Source organism: Heterocephalus glaber, unplaced genomic scaffold, assembly GCF_053883595.1.
Source record: "Heterocephalus glaber isolate CG9 unplaced genomic scaffold, H.glaber_assembly_v1.0 deba00001472, whole genome shotgun sequence".
Taxonomy (NCBI): domain Eukaryota; kingdom Metazoa; phylum Chordata; class Mammalia; order Rodentia; family Bathyergidae; genus Heterocephalus; species Heterocephalus glaber.
In genome coordinates, this window is record NW_028258315.1 from 87,040,335 (window position 1) to 87,057,680 (window position 17,346).

The 17,346-nt window shown below is 39.2% G+C and overlaps 1 protein-coding gene, 1 non-coding gene and 1 pseudogene across 3 annotated transcripts; 1 reads left to right on the top strand and 2 right to left on the bottom strand.

The window, feature by feature from the left end:
* LOC101711270 (ARF GTPase 4) lies at positions 1–15,525 on the top strand. 2 transcript variants are annotated; one of them, XM_087182336.1, is made up of 6 exons: positions 1–416; positions 7,875–7,955; positions 8,145–8,254; positions 11,770–11,841; positions 13,721–13,846; positions 14,588–15,525. In XM_087182336.1, exons 1-6 carry the CDS (start codon positions 350–352, stop codon positions 14,672–14,674), a joined length of 543 nt encoding a protein of 180 aa, XP_087038462.1. In that variant the 5' UTR covers positions 1–349; the 3' UTR covers positions 14,675–15,525. The 2 variants fall into 2 exon arrangements, with proteins under 2 accessions (XP_087038462.1, XP_087038463.1); XM_087182337.1 differs by lacking the exon at positions 11,770–11,841 and having other exon boundaries at positions 16–416.
* Positions 1,711–1,793, bottom strand: LOC147826461 (small nucleolar RNA SNORD45). Its single transcript, XR_015439646.1, has one exon. It is a non-coding gene; the product is annotated as a small nucleolar RNA SNORD45 (small nucleolar RNA).
* Positions 9,590–9,718, bottom strand: LOC147826462 (U2 spliceosomal RNA; annotated as a pseudogene).
* Positions 15,526–17,346: the final 1,821 nt, after the last annotated feature.

Below are 17,346 nucleotides of genomic sequence, written 5' to 3' on the forward strand. Positions count from 1 at the left end.
AGGCAGCACCGGAAGCTCAGGGGGATGGAGCGGTGGTGACGCGATTTTGTCCGCGTTGGAGGGGTCGGGCCTCTGCTGGAGTCGCCTGGTCTGCTGCGTGACGTGGCACACCCAGATCCTTAAAGTCGGAGCCGGGAGCTACCGCGCCAGTTGCTAAACAGGTCTCCGCCCCGCTAGTTTTAGTGTGCGTTTCCTTGGACAGCGTCGGCCAGCGAGCCGTCTTGACTAGCCTGTTTCCCGTCAGCTCTCTTCCCCTCCGCTGTTTGTCGCTGTGTCGGGAGCGTAAAAGGCGAAGGCCCGGGGACAGGCCAGAACCCTTCTTGTGCCCCTCTCAAGTGCCATTGCCACCATGGGCCTCACCATCTCCTCGCTCTTCTCCCGCCTCTTCGGCAAGAAGCAAATGCGTATTTTGATGGGTGAGTGAGGGGCCGCGAGTGGAGGCCGGGCCGGGAGGGGCGGGGGTGTGGAGTCTGCGCGTGGGACCGCCTCGAGGCCTGTTTCTCCTCCGACGGGCGGAGGTCGGGAAGAGTCCGTGAAGGGATCCCCGGGGCGTAGGGCGAGCGGTCGCCTGAGATCTGTCACCCGAAGAGGCCCATTCAGAACCTCAGGCAAGGTTTCGTCTTCCCGAGCTTGTCTTGCTTTCTTGATGTAATCGAAAGTTGGATCAGATAAGGGTGTGGACGTGGGGAAAACGAACTCTTGGAAGCGGACAGCGGTGAGTCTCATTCTCGGGCTGCGATCTTCAACCTCGCTGCTCTGGGTGTGAGCGTCTGGAGGGAGACAGAGCGACTTCAGCCTTTCTCCTCCCCCTCTCCCTTTCGTGCACGCACTCTGCACACAACACTGGTATGTGAGCCAGCTGCCGCCAGAGGCCAGAGCTGCCCGTGGCAGGAAATGACCAGATCCAGTGTGGTAGCCAGGGAGCGCCCAAGTTTTCCGAGTCCGGAGTCTTCGGTCCTCATTTTGCTAAACTTTCATTAGCGCAGGATTCGGCTTTATGTTTTACTCCTTCGTGTTTATCACGTGCAGTATCCTTTTTTTTTGTCTGTTTTCAAGAATTTTGAATGTACTTGATCTATTTGTATTTTAAATTAATGTTTGTCCAGCTGGCATACGGTCTAATGCAAAAACTTTTACGAAGTAATATTTTTAAAAACCTGATACAGTGCTTGTTTCTGCAGCACATATACTAAAAGCCTGATACTTTTTGGGGCGGGTACCGGGGATCGAACTTGGGACCTTGTGCTTGGAAGGCAGGCAGCGGGACCAATGAGCTAAGTCCCTGGCCCCTAATACGTTTTCAATAGGTGAGATAAACATTATGGTGCTTAATTTTAGGGTATCTTTGTTAAATAGTAGCTACAAAGTTGTTTCTTTAAAAAGTCTGTTCGAAGGTAGACTTTTAAAAAATCTGCTCTTCACTGGCTTTTTTTCTCCCCACAGCTGAGAGACAAGGGTTTTCTTTTGAATAATGTAAGCAACTGCTCTTTCCTGGTCCCATGAGTAGTCTGTCTCACAGTGGAGCTCCATGTACCTGAATAATGCTCAGAGGAGCCCCCTTAGCCTTAACCATTGAATCTTGTTAGTTTATTAGCTTGTTTTCTTTCTTTTTAAAAAAATTTATTTTGTTACCCGGATTGAATTCGGGACCTTTCGCTTGCCAGGCAGGCTGTGGCACCACTGAGCTAAATCCCAGACCCGCTTCATTTCAAGGTCTCAGCGTAATTCTAGAGCTAAAGTATTAATGCACATCAGCCGTAAATCAGATAATACGTGACAATACATCATTGACCAGCTTGTTTTCAAAAGAGTATGAGAAGAGGATTTATTTTCTGGCTCTACTACCATCAGTTTCAAAAGCAAGCTTCCTTAATATTTCAAAAGTATGAGTATACCCAGTTACTTCTTGTTTCAATTTCCTATTGAGGTTCTTTACAATTCATAGAGCAATTGTTCATGATTTTTTTTCACAAAGATAAAATGTTTCTCAAATTTTCTCCATTTCTTTCATGGAGAAGATAGTTATTTTTGGAGGGTGCCATGCTACTTTTTTTAAGTGGCCGGATAAGTATCTAAAATTAATGGGAGAGGCCGGGGATTTAGCTCAGTGGTTCCGCTGCCTGCCTCACAAGCATAAAGACTGAGTTTGATCCCTTATACCAAAAAAAAGAGGATATAATTGGGCCGGGGATTTAGCTCAGTGGTTCCACCACCTTCCTCAAAAACACATGGTCCTGAGTTTGATCTGCAGAACCAAAAAATAAATTAATTAATTAAAAAAATAAAATTAATGGGAGACACCATAAAATCACTTTCAAGGTATAGATCCATTCAAGTATTTGAATTTCCAGTGAGTTATTATTATTTGCATTATTGGGGATCAAAATGTGGAGTGCTCTACCGTTAAGCTGTATATCCAGCTCTTTTCAAAAAATTTTAAAGATAGGGTCTCGCCAAGTTGCCCAGATTGGACTCCCAATTTGTGATCCTCCAGCTTCACACTCCTGAGGAGCTATGATTGCAGTCATGCGCCACAAGAACCAGTTTGTTTTTTCCATACTTTGTTAGTATGCATCTTTCTCCTTTATACAACTTAGATCAAATCCATGCGTTTTGAATTAGTGGCTTTTTTTTTCAGACTTTTTGCTGGGAATAGAACCAAAGATCTTATGCTGTACCCCAGCCCTATTTTAAAGTGTATCAGAGATATCAGTTAGTGCTGGACATGATGACATACACATGTAATCCCAGCTATGTTGGGAGGTTGAGACAGGAGTATGACAAGTTGAGGTCAGCCCGGGCAACTTAGACCCTCTTTCACAGTAAAGAATAAGGAATGGTGATGTAGCTCAGAGGTAGAGTGCCCTTGGGGTCAGTCCCCAGCACTGCCAGAAAGAGGGTGGGGAGAGAAAAAAAAGAAAGAGAAGTTAGCTAATGTGTCTTGTTTGCCTGGTCCTATGGAGATGATGTGCATTTAATTCCTGTTCTGGCTGCTCTCCCAAAAGTTCAAGTAATTTAAACAGATGTTGGAAGATGGGACTGGTAGTTTATTGTAATTAAAAATAGAAAGTCAACACATTTGTATCAAGTTTAAGGTCTTCTGGATTCTTGATCTGTAGAAGTTATGTGGGAATTATAAGGGGAAATTACTCATGTGAATGATACTGAGTTTAAATTCAAGGACGTCTAGTTTCCACCCTAGATTTCCCATGTAGCCAGAATTAGAAAGTAGTAGACCTACACTATCTTAGGTTAGGTCTCCGTGTCTTGGTACATGTTAAGGTGTACTTTTGGTAAATGAATTCCTAAATTTTGTTTATGTCTGAAAATACTAATGTACTCTGCAGAGGAGTTTATTCTAACCTCTTGACTTTGAATTTTTGAGGGTTTTTTTTTTTTTTTTTGAGGTACCAGGGATTGAACTCAGGACCTTGAGCTTGTGAGGCAGGGACAGCGCCACTGAGCTAAATCCCTGGCCCCAGAATTTTTGAGTTTTTGCCTGTTGAAAAACTGAAAAAGTATAACTTTCTGAAATTTAGCTAATGCCAGTGTAGTTCTGTGCTGTCACTGGTTAGGGCCCAGAGAAGTTCAAGAGGAAGGATCCTCTGATTGCCAGTTTTTCAAATATTAACAATATTTTAGTGAGGGTTGAAGCATAAAAGTGGTGTTTCACATTTTTCCCTAGCATGTTTTTTTTGGTGGGGGGGAACAGATTGAACTCAGGACCTTGTGCTTGTGAGACAGGTGGCAGCAGCGCTGAGCTAAATCCCTGGCCACAGCTAGCATGTTTTTTTTTTTGGTATGGGGATCAAACTTGGGACCTTGCAAGGCAGGTGGCAGAACCACTGAGCTAAATCCCTGGCCCTGTTTTTTAAAAAATAAATTATATTTTATCCCATTCTTTTCCTCAAACTTCCCCCCCCTTTTTTTTCTTCAGTACCAGGGATTGAACTCAGGACCTGGTGCTTGCCAGGCAGGTGCTATGTCGCTGAGTTACATCCCTGGAGCCCTAGTATTTGTTTTTTTTGGTACCAGGGATCGAACTTGGGTCCTTGCGCTTGCGCAGCAGGCTGTGAAACCACTGATCTAAATCCCCGGCCCCCTAGTGTGTTTTGTTAAGTCCATTTTATGCAATTTTTAATCTTGATTCAAAGTGTCATATGAAATGTAGGCATCATGTGAAAGAATAATTTTACTTGCAATTCTACCATTTCAGTGTTAAAATTTTGTCATTCTCAATCCTTTAGAAGATTTTTGTTAATCTAAACTTGTGGTTGTGATAGTTTTATGTTCTCTTTTTTTTTCCTCATTTCACTACAAGCCAGTTTTACTTAAATCAGAACTCTAACAAATACTCTGTCAGCCATTCGAGAGCTGAATTCTGGTGAGTGAGCTGAATTTGAGTTATGGTACACATAAGACAGCCATAAGACATTTCTGTTTTGTATATAAGTAAGATGGTGACTATTCCTTATTAGTAGCTTTTTTTGAGGTAAGCTACTAAGTCTTAACTTTCTCCCTTCTTAGTGATGGCAAATATCATTTTTGTTCCAGGGATATATTTTGGGGGATTCACCAAATACATTCTATCTCACTCCAGAAAGAATGGCTGTCAGCAACAAATCAACCAGTGACAAATATTGGGAGGAAAAAAGAACTCTTCTCCACTCTTGGTGGGAGTGTAAATTGGTGCAACTAGTATTGAAATCAATATAGAGACTCCTCAAAAAACTGAAACTAGAGGTTCCATTTGACTCAGCTATTCCCCTTCTTAGTATTTTCCTGAAAGATTTGAAAGCATCATATGCACAACTATTTATAGCAGCACAGTTTGTAATAGCTAAATCTTAGAAGCAGCCCAGATGCCCATATCAGATGAATGGATTTTAAAAAATGTGGTTTTATATACAATGGAGTCCTCCTCTGCCACAAAGAAGGATAAATTTGAGACATTTTTAGGTAAATGGATGCACCTTGAGACCATACTTTTAAGTGAAACAGACACACAAGTTTAAATACTGCATTGATTCACTTGTTTGAGAAAACGAAAGTGCAAATGAATGATAAATGTTGGAAATTAAGAAAAAAATGTTTAAACGGAAGGGGAAGAAGGGAGGGGGGGAAGGGAAGGGAATGAAGGGAAAAGAAAAAAGCATAAAAAATGGAAACAAAGCTTTTGTAAAGAAAGGGGAAGAATGGTTAAAGGGAGGGAAGAGGAATGGGGAAAAAATGAATCAAGATATATTATGTACAGGTACAGATTCCCTATATCAAAAGTGTACCAATAAAATTAATTTTTAAAAACAGTTTTTCACTGGCATAATTTGGTTAACAGTTTTTAATGATTGGCAAAGATCAGTGAAGTACTTTTACTTGCTATATTCATGCTTTGGTCAAAGTACAGGCCTACTTAAGGACAAGTAATGATTCAGTATACCTTTTTTGCAGGGTGGGTAACGGGGATCGAACTCGGAACCTTGTGCTTGTGAGGCAGGCACTGGAACCACTGAGCTAAACCCTGGCCCTTAGTATGCCTTTTAATACAGTAATGTTTATGGTCAGGGAGGGGAAAGAGAACATTGCTGCATTGGACAGATTAGCCTTATCTTGGCTGGTTGAGAATTGGTTATAGTTTCTTTCTGTGGAAAATCTCATTGCTGAATATTTCAGCATTTAGAAAATACCTACTTAAATAACAAAAGAGGAACAAAATTGTGAGACTAACATTTCTAAGTGAGAAACCATACAGTACATATTTATTGGGGTAAAGAAAACTAACTAGAAAGGTAGAAGAGACTATGAAGTTTGCTGGAAGAGATGTGGGTGTGGCTCAGTGGTAGAGAACACTCACCTAGCTTGCAGGCTCTGGGTTTGAGCCTTGGAGTGAAATGGGAGGTGGAGGCACACGAGCAAATACAAAGTTTATTAAAAGTAAAAGACAAATTGGATTGCCTATGTGGTTTTTCTATAATTTTTCTTTCTTGTACTGGGAATTGAACATAGGGCCTTGGCATTGAGTTATATCCCCAGATCTTTTTTAATTTAATTTTTAATTTGCCTAGGCTGGGTTTGACATTCCACTGCTGCCGATTATAGGTATATGCCTCTGTGCCTGGCTTCTTCCATTCTTTGTCAATACTTTTTGAGTTTGTGGTACTTTAAAATGGTACATTTGGACCTCCAGTGAGGACCCATGGGTTCTCAAAACCTCACTGGAGTGGTTTCATTTTCTAACCCTCCTCCCCCAGTTAGTGTCTCAGTTTCAGTTCTGAATTGGATTGGTTGTAGTTTGAGATAGGTGAATTTAGGTTTTCTTACTGATTTGGTTAAGGTCGCCTAAAGAGGACTTAGATCCTCATTAGAGATAGCTTGGTATGAAAATGAAAAGATCCGGTTGCTTGGCTGCTTTGTGTGTGCTCTCACTTTGTCATTACTGTATTTTAAAACTTTAAGGTATTTACTTTGTGTATTTTTTTCAAGTTACGTTCTCTGATTTTTTGTATTTTTTGTTGATGATGCTGATCTTTTGGTACTGTTTCATATTCAAAAAATAGATGACTTTGTGTAGCAGTTGGCTTTTTACACTCATGAATGAGGGCCTGTTGTATGTGCCACAGTATTTCAGAAGGAAGAAACCTGCATCTCAGTACAAGGAAGTGGAGAACAAGGTTTGATTAGAGGGCATGAGAAGAGGAAGACATAAGAGGCTTTGGGTCTCCAGAGAAATCTTTAAGCCACCCTCTGTAAGGGAACAGGGTAGAGAAGATCCTTTGTTATGTTGTATAGGTGGAAAGAGTCTAGATTAACTATAGCGGCCAGTACTGTTTTGGCCAGGCCTGATGTAAGTTGTAATTAACTTGCCTAGGAATATAAACTGGATAAGTGAGATGATTTCATTTTTTTTTTTAATTAGTAGCATTTCTTTCCTGTGCTGTCATGCTTTGATTTAAATATGAAGGTGACCTTGCTGAAATAGTATGCAATTCAGTTGATTTTAAAAAGTGATTGAATAGGTTCGCCCTGGATTTTGGCTCAGTGGTGCCACTGCCTGCCTCGCAAGTGCAAGGTCTCAGTACCAAAAAAAAGTGATTGAACAAACCATATGTGATGTTATTAGAAAAACCATATATTCAGTGAGGTTATTACATTTACTCTTTCACTTATGAGGCTTTTAGCAAGCAATGAAGAATATGTAGGTTTTGAGAAATTCATATATAAAGGCACTTAGATTACCCTTCTCTATAACCATATAAGGCTTACCTTCCTCCCCCCCTGCCCCTCCCTCCCTCTCTCCCTCTTTCTTTCCTCCCTCCTTCCCTTCCTTTCCCCTTTCCTTCCCCTTCCTTCCTTCCTTCCTTCCTTTCTTCCTTCCTTCCTTCTCTTTCTTGTAGCAGTGGAAATTGAACCTGGGCTTCTCACACAAGCTGTCTGCAGCTCTTTTATTTCTAAAATTATGAGACAGGGTTTTGCTAAGTCACTTGAGCTTGAATTTGTGATCCTCCTGTCTCAGCCTCCCAGAGTGCTCTCATTACAGGCATGTGCCGACGCAGTAGGCCAGGTCTGTCCTTTACTGATGTGGATTTTTCCCACATAACCAAGCACATTCCTCCTCTCTGGTGTTTTTTTTGTTTTGTTTCGTTTTTTTGTATTTTGAGAGAGTTTTTCTATGCAGTTCAGACTGGTGTTAAACTCATTGTGTAGCCCAAGCGGGCCTTGAACTCCCAACAATCATCCTGCCTCAGTCTTCTGAGTATGGAATTACAAGCACGTGCCGCCACACCTTGTCATAACTTTTACTTTCAAATATGTTACTTTAAAATTATATCTTCTTGTGTTTTTGATCTAAATTTAAAATATGTAATGTCTTCTTCTAGTTGGATTGGATGCTGCTGGCAAGACGACCATTCTGTATAAACTCAAATTAGGGGAAATAGTCACCACCATTCCTACCATTGGTAAGAAAGCTTATAGATTAATTTACTTTATAGTATAATGAAAACAATTACATGATTAATGGTATGTTTGTAAAGCTTTCCTATTACCTTAATAAGAATTTCAAAAAGCTATTCTAAAGAAAATAAAGGACGTTATCATTTCAATGATGCATTGTTGTGCATAGCAATTATTTTTGTTTGTCCTTGTAGGTTTTAATGTGGAAACAGTAGAGTATAAGAACATTTGTTTCACAGTGTGGGATGTTGGTGGCCAAGATAAAATTCGGCCTCTCTGGAGGCATTACTTCCAGAATACCCAGGTAAGGAATGCTACAGATTTTTATCACTTTTCTTTGTGGTTTCAGTCTGCGAATTTATTTTCATCTGCAGTGTTCACTTGGTTGTTGGTATTTACTGTGTGAGTTAGCATTCTTATCACTGCTCCCATATTCTGTAGTTCACTCTCAGTCATGCCTTTGAGAGCTAAGTTAGATATGGTGGAAGCATTACATAGCCATTTCAGTAAGATTTTGAAAGATGAAGTGGCAGTGCTGTTGATGTGTCCCTCAGGGAATTGGGTTTGTCTCATCGGTAGTTCTGGTTCTTTAGAAAGTTAAGGTATGTATAGCTTTCTGTCATGGTAGTTTGTAATGAATGTGAGGCAGTGATAGCCCTCCATTTAGCCCAGTTGTGTTTATTGAACATAATGAACGTAAATCTGCTGTGTTGACTGTGTTGATTTGTAGTGTACATATACTGGCATGGAAGAGATTTTAAGGATTCTCCAAATTGGTTCTTAAATATGGCTGCATATTAGAATCACCTGGGGAACTTTAAAAAGCCCGGGCCGGGGATTTAGCTCAGTGGTTTCGCCGCCTGCTGCGCAAGCGCAAGGACCCGAGTTCGATCCCCGGTACCAAACAAAAACCCCTAAAGCCCCATTCATAGCTCAAGACCACTTGAATGAAAATCTCTTGAGCACATAAGCCAAGCGTCATTAGTGCTTGTCACACTTAATGTGTTCAGGAATCACCTGGATGCTTGTCCAAAATACGGATTGATTCAACAGAGGCTGGCTGAGGGCTGACATTCTGCATTTCTGGCAAGTTCTCTAGTGCTGCTGATGCTGCTGGTCAGGGATCTTTTAGAACAGCAGCACTGTTGACATTTTTGAGCCATAAGGAGGGCTCTTGTATTGTAGGATGTTTAATAGCATCTTTGACCTCTACCCACTAGATGCCAGTAGCAGCTCCTCACAAACTGTTTGTAGCAATTAAAAATGTCTGTACACTTACAACGTATACCTTAGGGACAAAATTTTATCCTGCTGAGAATCAGTGTTCTAGTGAATGTATTTTACATATTAGAAAACTGAACTTGTTTAGAATGACTTCAAGATCAGCGTTCTTTCTCTTAAACCTGGTCCCAATTCTGTTGTGTTTTTCCACTACAGAAGGATTTGCTCATCAGTTTCTGTGCACCACTGAAGTTGATTTATCCCCCCATACCAGGAATCGAACTCAGGACCTGGCACTTGCCAGGCAGGTGCGGCGCCGCTGAGCTTGTATTCCTTGCCTGAGTGGATTTATTTTTAAGGAACAGTTGAAGTGTGGTATTATAACCACTTGATATGTTTTAAGATTTGTGGTTACCATGCTCATTTGCTATCACTGGAAACATTGCATGTACATGAATTACAACCCTTTGTCTTAAGACAAATTCTAAAATGAATAATAGCTTTTTTTTTTTTATACTTGATCTTAGCCAAAAGGCCGAGAAGGGATTAGCGTTTTTTGTTTTTTTTTTTTAAATAATAGCTTTTGAGATAGGAAGCCAAAGGAGGAGACACAGGTGTATTAAGTACATGAGATAAGCCAACCACCATAGGTGTTTTAAATTTCCATGAAGGACAACTCCTTATGTACCTTTATAATTACATTTAATTTTAAGAGGCTTATAAATGTCGTGTTGTTTTTATTTCATCGAAGAGAAGGCATGCTAAACAACAGTAATGTATATAACAGGTAGTGTTGAGGTTTGAATTTGAGTCTTTTTCCATCAGGCTATTTTGGCTCAAAAAGCACTGAAAGTTTTCCCAAAGGGTATGATGCTTAAAGTAATAGTTTCCCATAGAGCTAGAGGAACTGGATTTGAGACTTTTTGTCTTAGTTACTTTTTCATCACTGGTACACAGTACCTGACCCCCACAATGTAAAGGAGGAGAGGTTCATTTTAGGTCAGCTTTTCAGTCTGTGTTTGGCTGGCTGCAAGTCTGAAAAGGCATGATGGGGTCTTGGCAGAGGAAAATCTGCTCATGCCATGGCTGCCAGGAAGCTGAGAGACCCATGGGAGGAAACTGGGAGGGTTCATTATACCACTAATGGGTATAATGTCCCCATGGTCCACTCACTTTCCAAAAGCCCCACCTCTGAACACATGAGGTGTTTGGGGAACCTTCTAGATCTAAGCCATAACACTATATAAAGGAAATGATATCATTTAATGACTAAAGGTTAAAATAAGTGTTAGGTGCTCTGGTGTGGTTAGTGCTATGGTGATGCTGAGAAATAAAGAGAAAATGAATGATAGTGCATTTCCTTCTGTATTCAGTCCACTTATATAGAAATAAAAGCACAAGATAGTGTGTTGTAAGTGATTAGAAATAGGAGTCAGGGCTGTGGGAAAAAGCATGAAGTAATCCATCATTTTAATAGGAAAAGATTTTTAACAAAGCTATAAAATTATTCTGTCCTTGGGCCGGGGATTTAGCTCAGCGGTGCTGGGCCTGCCTCTCAAATGCAAAGTCCTGAGTTCAAACCCCAGTACCAGGGGGGAAAAAAAAAATCTATCCTTGCTTTTTAACTGAGAATTTTATAATTTCTCACTTGAAAGATTTTCCAGACATCTTAATTTAACTAACTGCTTCCCAATTCCACATTGTTTTTTAACATAGAATTCTTTTTTTTTTTTTTTCTTCCGTACTGGGGATGAACTCAGGACCTTGTGCTTGTGACGCAGGTGCTGTGCCACTGAGCTAAATCCCCAGCTGTAATACACAATTCTAATGCTTAAGCCTTTTAAAAACTATTAGCACTTTCCTTTTTCTTAAAAGTTTTATTTAATCAAGTGAACCTTGAAGTTTTCATGCTCTATTTTGCTTAAGCTTCTTCCTGAGTATAGAGTTGGCAGGCAACATTCTGGAGCAGTTGGTTTTGTTTTCCACAGTGACAGAAACTTATAAATAATTGTGTGTATAAAAACTAGTGTAGGACCGGGGATTTAGCTTAATGGTTCTACCGCCTGCCTCGCAAGCATAAGGTCCTGAGTTCGATCCCCAGTACAAAAAAAAAAAAACTAGTGTAATGCCTCCTTTCCCTCCATCCTTCTCCTTTTCTTTTTACACTTGTAGTAAGTAATTCATGTAAGTTCATGATTCTTTCGGGGTACTTAGTTAATTTTTCCTTTTATCCTTACTTTATGGCTATTTTGCTACCTGTGCTTAAATATAATAGGAAAAAGTAGTGATAAAATTTCTTATGCTTAACATAGCTTAGAAAAGTGATTCCAGATAGTGCCCAATTTTGTTTTCAGTATTAAAGTCCTGAGTTTTCTTTTTCATCAGACATTTTCAGTGCTGGGAATTTAGTTCAGTTTTACCTTGCTGCCTCAAAAGGGCAAGGTCCTGAGTTTGATCCCTGGTACTGAAAAAAAAAAAAAAAGGACATTTTCTTCTGGTGTAACCCTTTATGCTTTGGTAAATATGTTTGTTTTTTCTGCCTTCGGAATAATTGTTGTAATACATAAATTACAATTTATTGAAACAATTTTTTTCCAGGGTCTTATTTTTGTGGTAGATAGCAATGACCGTGAAAGAATTCAGGAAGGAGCAACCGTACTGCAAAATATGGTAAGCATATACTTTATATTTATCATTTTCAAGATGTGTGTTACTGTGTGATGGTAGTGTTAGCGGTTTTTGCACTTTTTTTTGTTTTTTTTGTTTTTTGGTACTGGGGATCGAACTCAGGTCCTTGCGCTTGCACAGCAGGCGGCAAAACCACTGAGCTAAATCCCCGGCCCTTTGCACTTTTTTTTAGAGGTAGAAAGAAAGTTAAGGAAGGACACTGTTCACAGTTTAAGAATGCAAACAGAAATCTGTAGAGCTATTCATTTATTATTCTTGTGCTAAAGATTGAACCCTGTGTCTTGAATGTGCTAAGCATGCACTCTCTCAGTGAGCTACATCCGCAGCCTCCTTAAAGGGAGCTTTTTAAAAACACAAGAGCAGCTGCTTCGGTTACGTTGAGAAAGGTGTGCAGCTTGTTTCAGAGGGGTCCCTGGTTGGTTTTTGTTTTTGTTTTTGTTTTTGTTTTCCCATGGTTGATTTTGATGCTTGACTCTGGTTAAGGATGTCTGATTTAGTCCCGACTCTCATTTTACAGATACACTATTATTTATACTCATTCAGTTTTGACTTAGGAATCTTGGTTTAAATCCCTTGTTCCCCATATCATTGAGATCAATTTTCTCTGTGCTTTGCCTATAATTACTTCAGAAATATTTTGTAGTAACAACCCTGGTAAAGAATTCTTCTTTCTGAAAGTAGAGGTGATTTGGCTGACAGTGACATTTAAGCCTTGCCATTTATCACGATAATATTTTCGTGTATTTATAGTGTTCAAAACCCTGAAGAGAAAATCTGCCTGGGGAACCTTGTCATGGGTTCAGACTTGTAGGTATTAAAAAGTATTTACCAAAATGAAATTGTAATTCCCATTCATTGCTGTTAGGACTTGAGAGAGTGCAGTTTATAAATAAAACCATTTTGCCTGTGTTTGTAACTCAGTCAATAGTGGCTTTTTGTTAGATGCCAACAACTTAGGTTCTTTTTTAAACACTTATACTGAGATATCACATACCATAAATTTTACTCATAATTTGAAAATCAGTGTTTTTTTATCATCCTCTCAAAAAATCTTGGAATGATGCTCCTTGAGACTGTACTTGTAAGTGAAATAAATTTAACACACATGTTTAAATACTGCATTGTTCCTCTGGTGTGAGAAATCAGAAGTGGAAATAAGGACTAAAATATACAATAGACATTGGGAAATTTAAAGAAGATGTTCAAATGAGAAGGAGAACAAGGGGGGGTGGGGGAAGAAATGACAAGAAAAAAAAATGGAAGGAAAAAATGGAAAAAAAGCTTTTGTACATAAGGGAGGGAGATGTGAAAAAAAGATGAAGCAAGATATATCATGTATTGGTAGAAATTCCCAACAATGAATGTTATCATTATGTACATCTGAAATGTATCCATAAATGTTTTGCAAAAAAAGAAAATATATTGACTAGATTTACAATAAGTCATAAGTAAAGGTAATGAAGAAATTTTAGAACCATTACAGTCACTCCCCATTCCCTTCCCTCCTGTCTTTAACACCTTTCATCGCTCATAACCACTAATCTACTTTCTCTCTTTTTTTTTTTCTGGTACCAGGGATCAAACTCAGGACCTTGTGCTTGCAAGGCAGGCATGGTGCCAGTGAACTAAATCCCTGGCCTTACTTTCTCTCTTTATACAGGCACTTATTCTTGATATACATTCAAATGAAATTATAGTATATGTTTTTATGACTAGCATGAGTAGTCAAGCTTCATATTCTTTAATAGTGAATTTAATGTTGAGTGAAAGGTACACATTGTATAGAAAGGCAGTGTTTTGTGCAGTTATAGCAGTTGGATTCCAGTTTAGTAGCTGTTAATGCCTTAACTTTTATTTCCAGCTTCAGGAAGATGAGCTGCAGGATGCAGTGCTGCTGCTTTTTGCAAACAAACAGGATTTGCCAAATGCTATGGCCATCAGTGAAATGACAGATAAATTGGGTCTTCAGTCTCTTCGTAACAGAACAGTAAGTATTTGGAAGGTGATATTAACGACCTGACTCTAAGGGTTACAGAGATAATTATTGTGGGTAATACTCAGTTTAAACATTTAATATTTATCCCTTTGGAACAATAAGTACATCATTATAAGAATGTGGTACTATAGGCTCTTGTGTTTATGAAAGTCAGCTTTTCAGATTTTATTTTAAACCTTTGTAATTTTGTGCTAAATTGTGCTTTGAAGTGTATTGCTAACTTCTTCATTATGTAACATTTAAAGCATTATTTAAGTATTCAGAGCTTTTAATGCCTTTATTTAATTTGATTTTTGTTAACTTTATCTTTAATATTTTAAAGATATGAGAAAACTAGTGCAGAACAACTGGAATATGTGAAGAACAGTGTTGTCATTTCTTTAGCACCATAATAAATGGTGGGAAGTTGGGTAAATCCAATAGACAAGGAGGCATAGCTTTATGTAGGAGGCAGGTTTTTTCAAAAGCAAGAAGTGTAATAAAGCTTTTAGTCTAAAGGGTAATTTCAAATAATCTTTATTGTTACTGAAATCAATAAATAGAAACAGAAGCATATGTTCATGAGATGTAATAACATTTCCTCACGTTTATTTCTGTGTTGTAATACAATTCTGTTTCCTGTTTTAACTGTATATTTGTGGAGGGAAATATGTAGTTTCTTGAATAAGAAAAGTTAAACACCCATTCTGTATAATCTTGTTAATCAAATATTTTCTGGTCCTTTCTTCACAGTGGTATGTTCAAGCCACTTGTGCCACACAAGGAACGGGTCTGTATGAAGGACTGGACTGGCTGTCAAACGAGCTTTCAAAACGTTAAGTGAAACTGGATATCTGACCACGGACACATTTGATAGAATTGGTCTAGGCTTGTTACAACACAATTAGTTTGCATTTTGGTTATTAAACAATATCTGGGACTGGTTTGGGCAGAACATTACAGCCTTTACATCATTTTGTGGCCAATTATTGTTTACCAAGTACAGTGTTGCCCTTTAGCAATATGCTTGGTTTTAAAGACATTTTCCTTGGGGAAAAGTATCGTCTCTCAGTTTTACTTTTTTTAAGCCTAAATGCCTGGACATAGCTATTGTGTCACCTTTAAATCGTTTTGAATGTTTTTTGAGCCCACCACAAATAATGATTTAGAGTTATCCCCTTGCTACTTTACGGATTCCTTTATCATTCCTTGGACAGTCTGCTGATTGAAAAATGTAGCATTCCATTTGTATTTATTTCTATCCCTTGCCAAAACAATTTTCTAATACTGCTTGTGCCAGCCAGGGACATGCTCCAAAACACTATTCAGCTCTCTTGCACTGAGGAACCTATTTCTTCCCCCCATTATCAACTCCTGGCTTCCATCAGTCAAACTCACCTTGGTGTGGTTTGGATTTGATAGCTGATTCTGTGCTGGTTGCAGAGAGTTCATATTGAGGTGGCTTTTTACCACTCGGCAGATTGTCTTCCTTTGTATTCTTATCTTTCTTATGTTGCATGTTGCTTTTGGTATCAGCCTGACTCTTTGCCCAGTATATAATGGTTCTGCTGATGTTTTATTGTTTATTGATGAACATATCTTCATTGAGATTTTGGAAAACTCGTCAAATTCAATAATTTTTCTTCATAACCCATTTGGAATTATTCCTAATAAAATGATAAAATATGTCATTATTAGTCTGTTCTTTTTGAGTCTTGATATTTGAAACGGATTTTCTTGTGTTGCAAAATTGATTTTCCTGTTTCACACACTGTAGGCTATAAACACATTCCATTGTGTTTAAGTCGGCAGTAAACTTACGGGTTATCGTGTATATAACAGGGGGAAACAACATGGGGAATTTAGATTTCTCTGACACAATCCCATTTGATGCTGTAAATTTCTAACGTGGGATCAGTAGTAAAATGTTGTAATAAAATGAACTGCCCCCAAGGCACATAGGCATGTAGTTCTTTCATATCTAACAGTTAAAAAAATTTTAAGTGCTCACTGTATGGCAGCTACATTGATTATTAAGTGATGTTACTTTACTACAAAAATCACAAAGTCTGTAAGCCCTTTTTAGCCTCACATTTTAGAACATTTTCAGGTTTATTATAACATAGTTTTTTATAACAAATAGTTTAAAAGATAAAATATACAGGGCAAGATATGGGAAAAGGCACAGAGCTTCTGGGTCAGCCACCTAGGAAGTATAGCTATATGGAAACTCTTAACACGTTTCCTTTTTTTCTTTTCGCTGTACTAGAAATTGAACCCAGGGGATTCTTACTGAGCTACATACCCATCTCCCCTGGCTTTTTGAGACAGTATCTTGCTTTATAGTTCAGGCTTGCCATGAACTCATTATGGTAGCCCCAGCTGGCCTCAAACTTGCAGCGATCCTCCTGCCTCAGCCTCCTGAGTGCTGGGATTACAGGTATACATCATCACCCCTAGCTTGTCTTGGGTTTTTTTTTTGGGGGGGGTGGTACTGTTGATTGAATTTGGGACCTTGCGCTTGTGAGGCAGGCAGCAGCACCACTGAGCTAAATCCCCGGCCCTCATCTTTTGGGTTTTTATGGAGAATTGCTGCAGGCCAAGCCTGAAGTTGGTCCTTCACCTAATCCCTACTCCCTTTCTCCTCCATAGACTAGTCAAACAAGACACAGTCTGTTTGACTAATACTGTAGACCCTGGATTGCACAGCCCCAGGAGACAGTTATATTGTGTATCCTTTGTTCCCTTTCGGTCTGTGTCCTGATTATGAGACGGCTATGTTCAGTCTAGGCCACATACGCCACATAGCACGAGATACCCTGCCTTCTTTCGTTTCTCTTAACACTATAAAGAGTGTGCTGGACTCCAAGCGGCCATTAGCTCATCAGGCTATGGTTCCACCTGGTCCCAGCTTTCAAGCTTAATCTTGGTTATTCTTCAATTTTCTTCATCTTCCACTGTTCTCCCCAGCTTCGGACCCTACCTTGTGTGGGTTGTGGCAGAGAATCATTGTATACCCATGCTTAAAGCATGGATAACTCAAAATGTGATAGCACAAAAAGCATATGATCTAATGGGGTTTGACTGGGTAGGGAAGCCTGTAAGTTCTGTCCAGATTCTCAGCATTCCTTCCTCACAGGTATTGAGCAGAACTGCTTCTGAAATGGAGTCTTAACCTTCTACTGTCAGACACAGTAGGTCAGATTTTCTTTTATTGTCAGCAACTTAGATTTACTGTGACCCACGTTGAGAAAAAAACCCTAAGACCTCTGTATAAGACTGTATAGTTCGCAAGGACACAAGTTCGATGCCCGGTACCAAAAAAAAAAAGACTGTATAGGTAAGAATACCTAACTTTTATTGACTTTTTCCCTTGTTTTTAGAAAAGATATGTGGCAAACCTGATGCCTTTGCAGAAAACTATTTCTCCATGGAAGGTATAAATATTCCAATAAATTCCTATTTGAATTCTGTACCTGCAGTGATCTTCTTTGAATATATACTGTACACTT

Bases quoted from the DNA above. Each gene is read 5' to 3' on its own strand.
- LOC101711270 (XM_087182336.1), top strand. From the start codon at position 350: ATGGGCCTCACCATCTCCTCGCTCTTCTCCCGCCTCTTCGGCAAGAAG. The intron at 417-7,874 runs GTGAGTGAGGGG...GTCTTCTTCTAG, and splicing joins GCAAATGCGTATTTTGATGG to TTGGATTGGATGCTGCTGGC. The intron at 7,956-8,144 runs GTAAGAAAGCTT...TTGTCCTTGTAG, and splicing joins CACCACCATTCCTACCATTG to GTTTTAATGTGGAAACAGTA.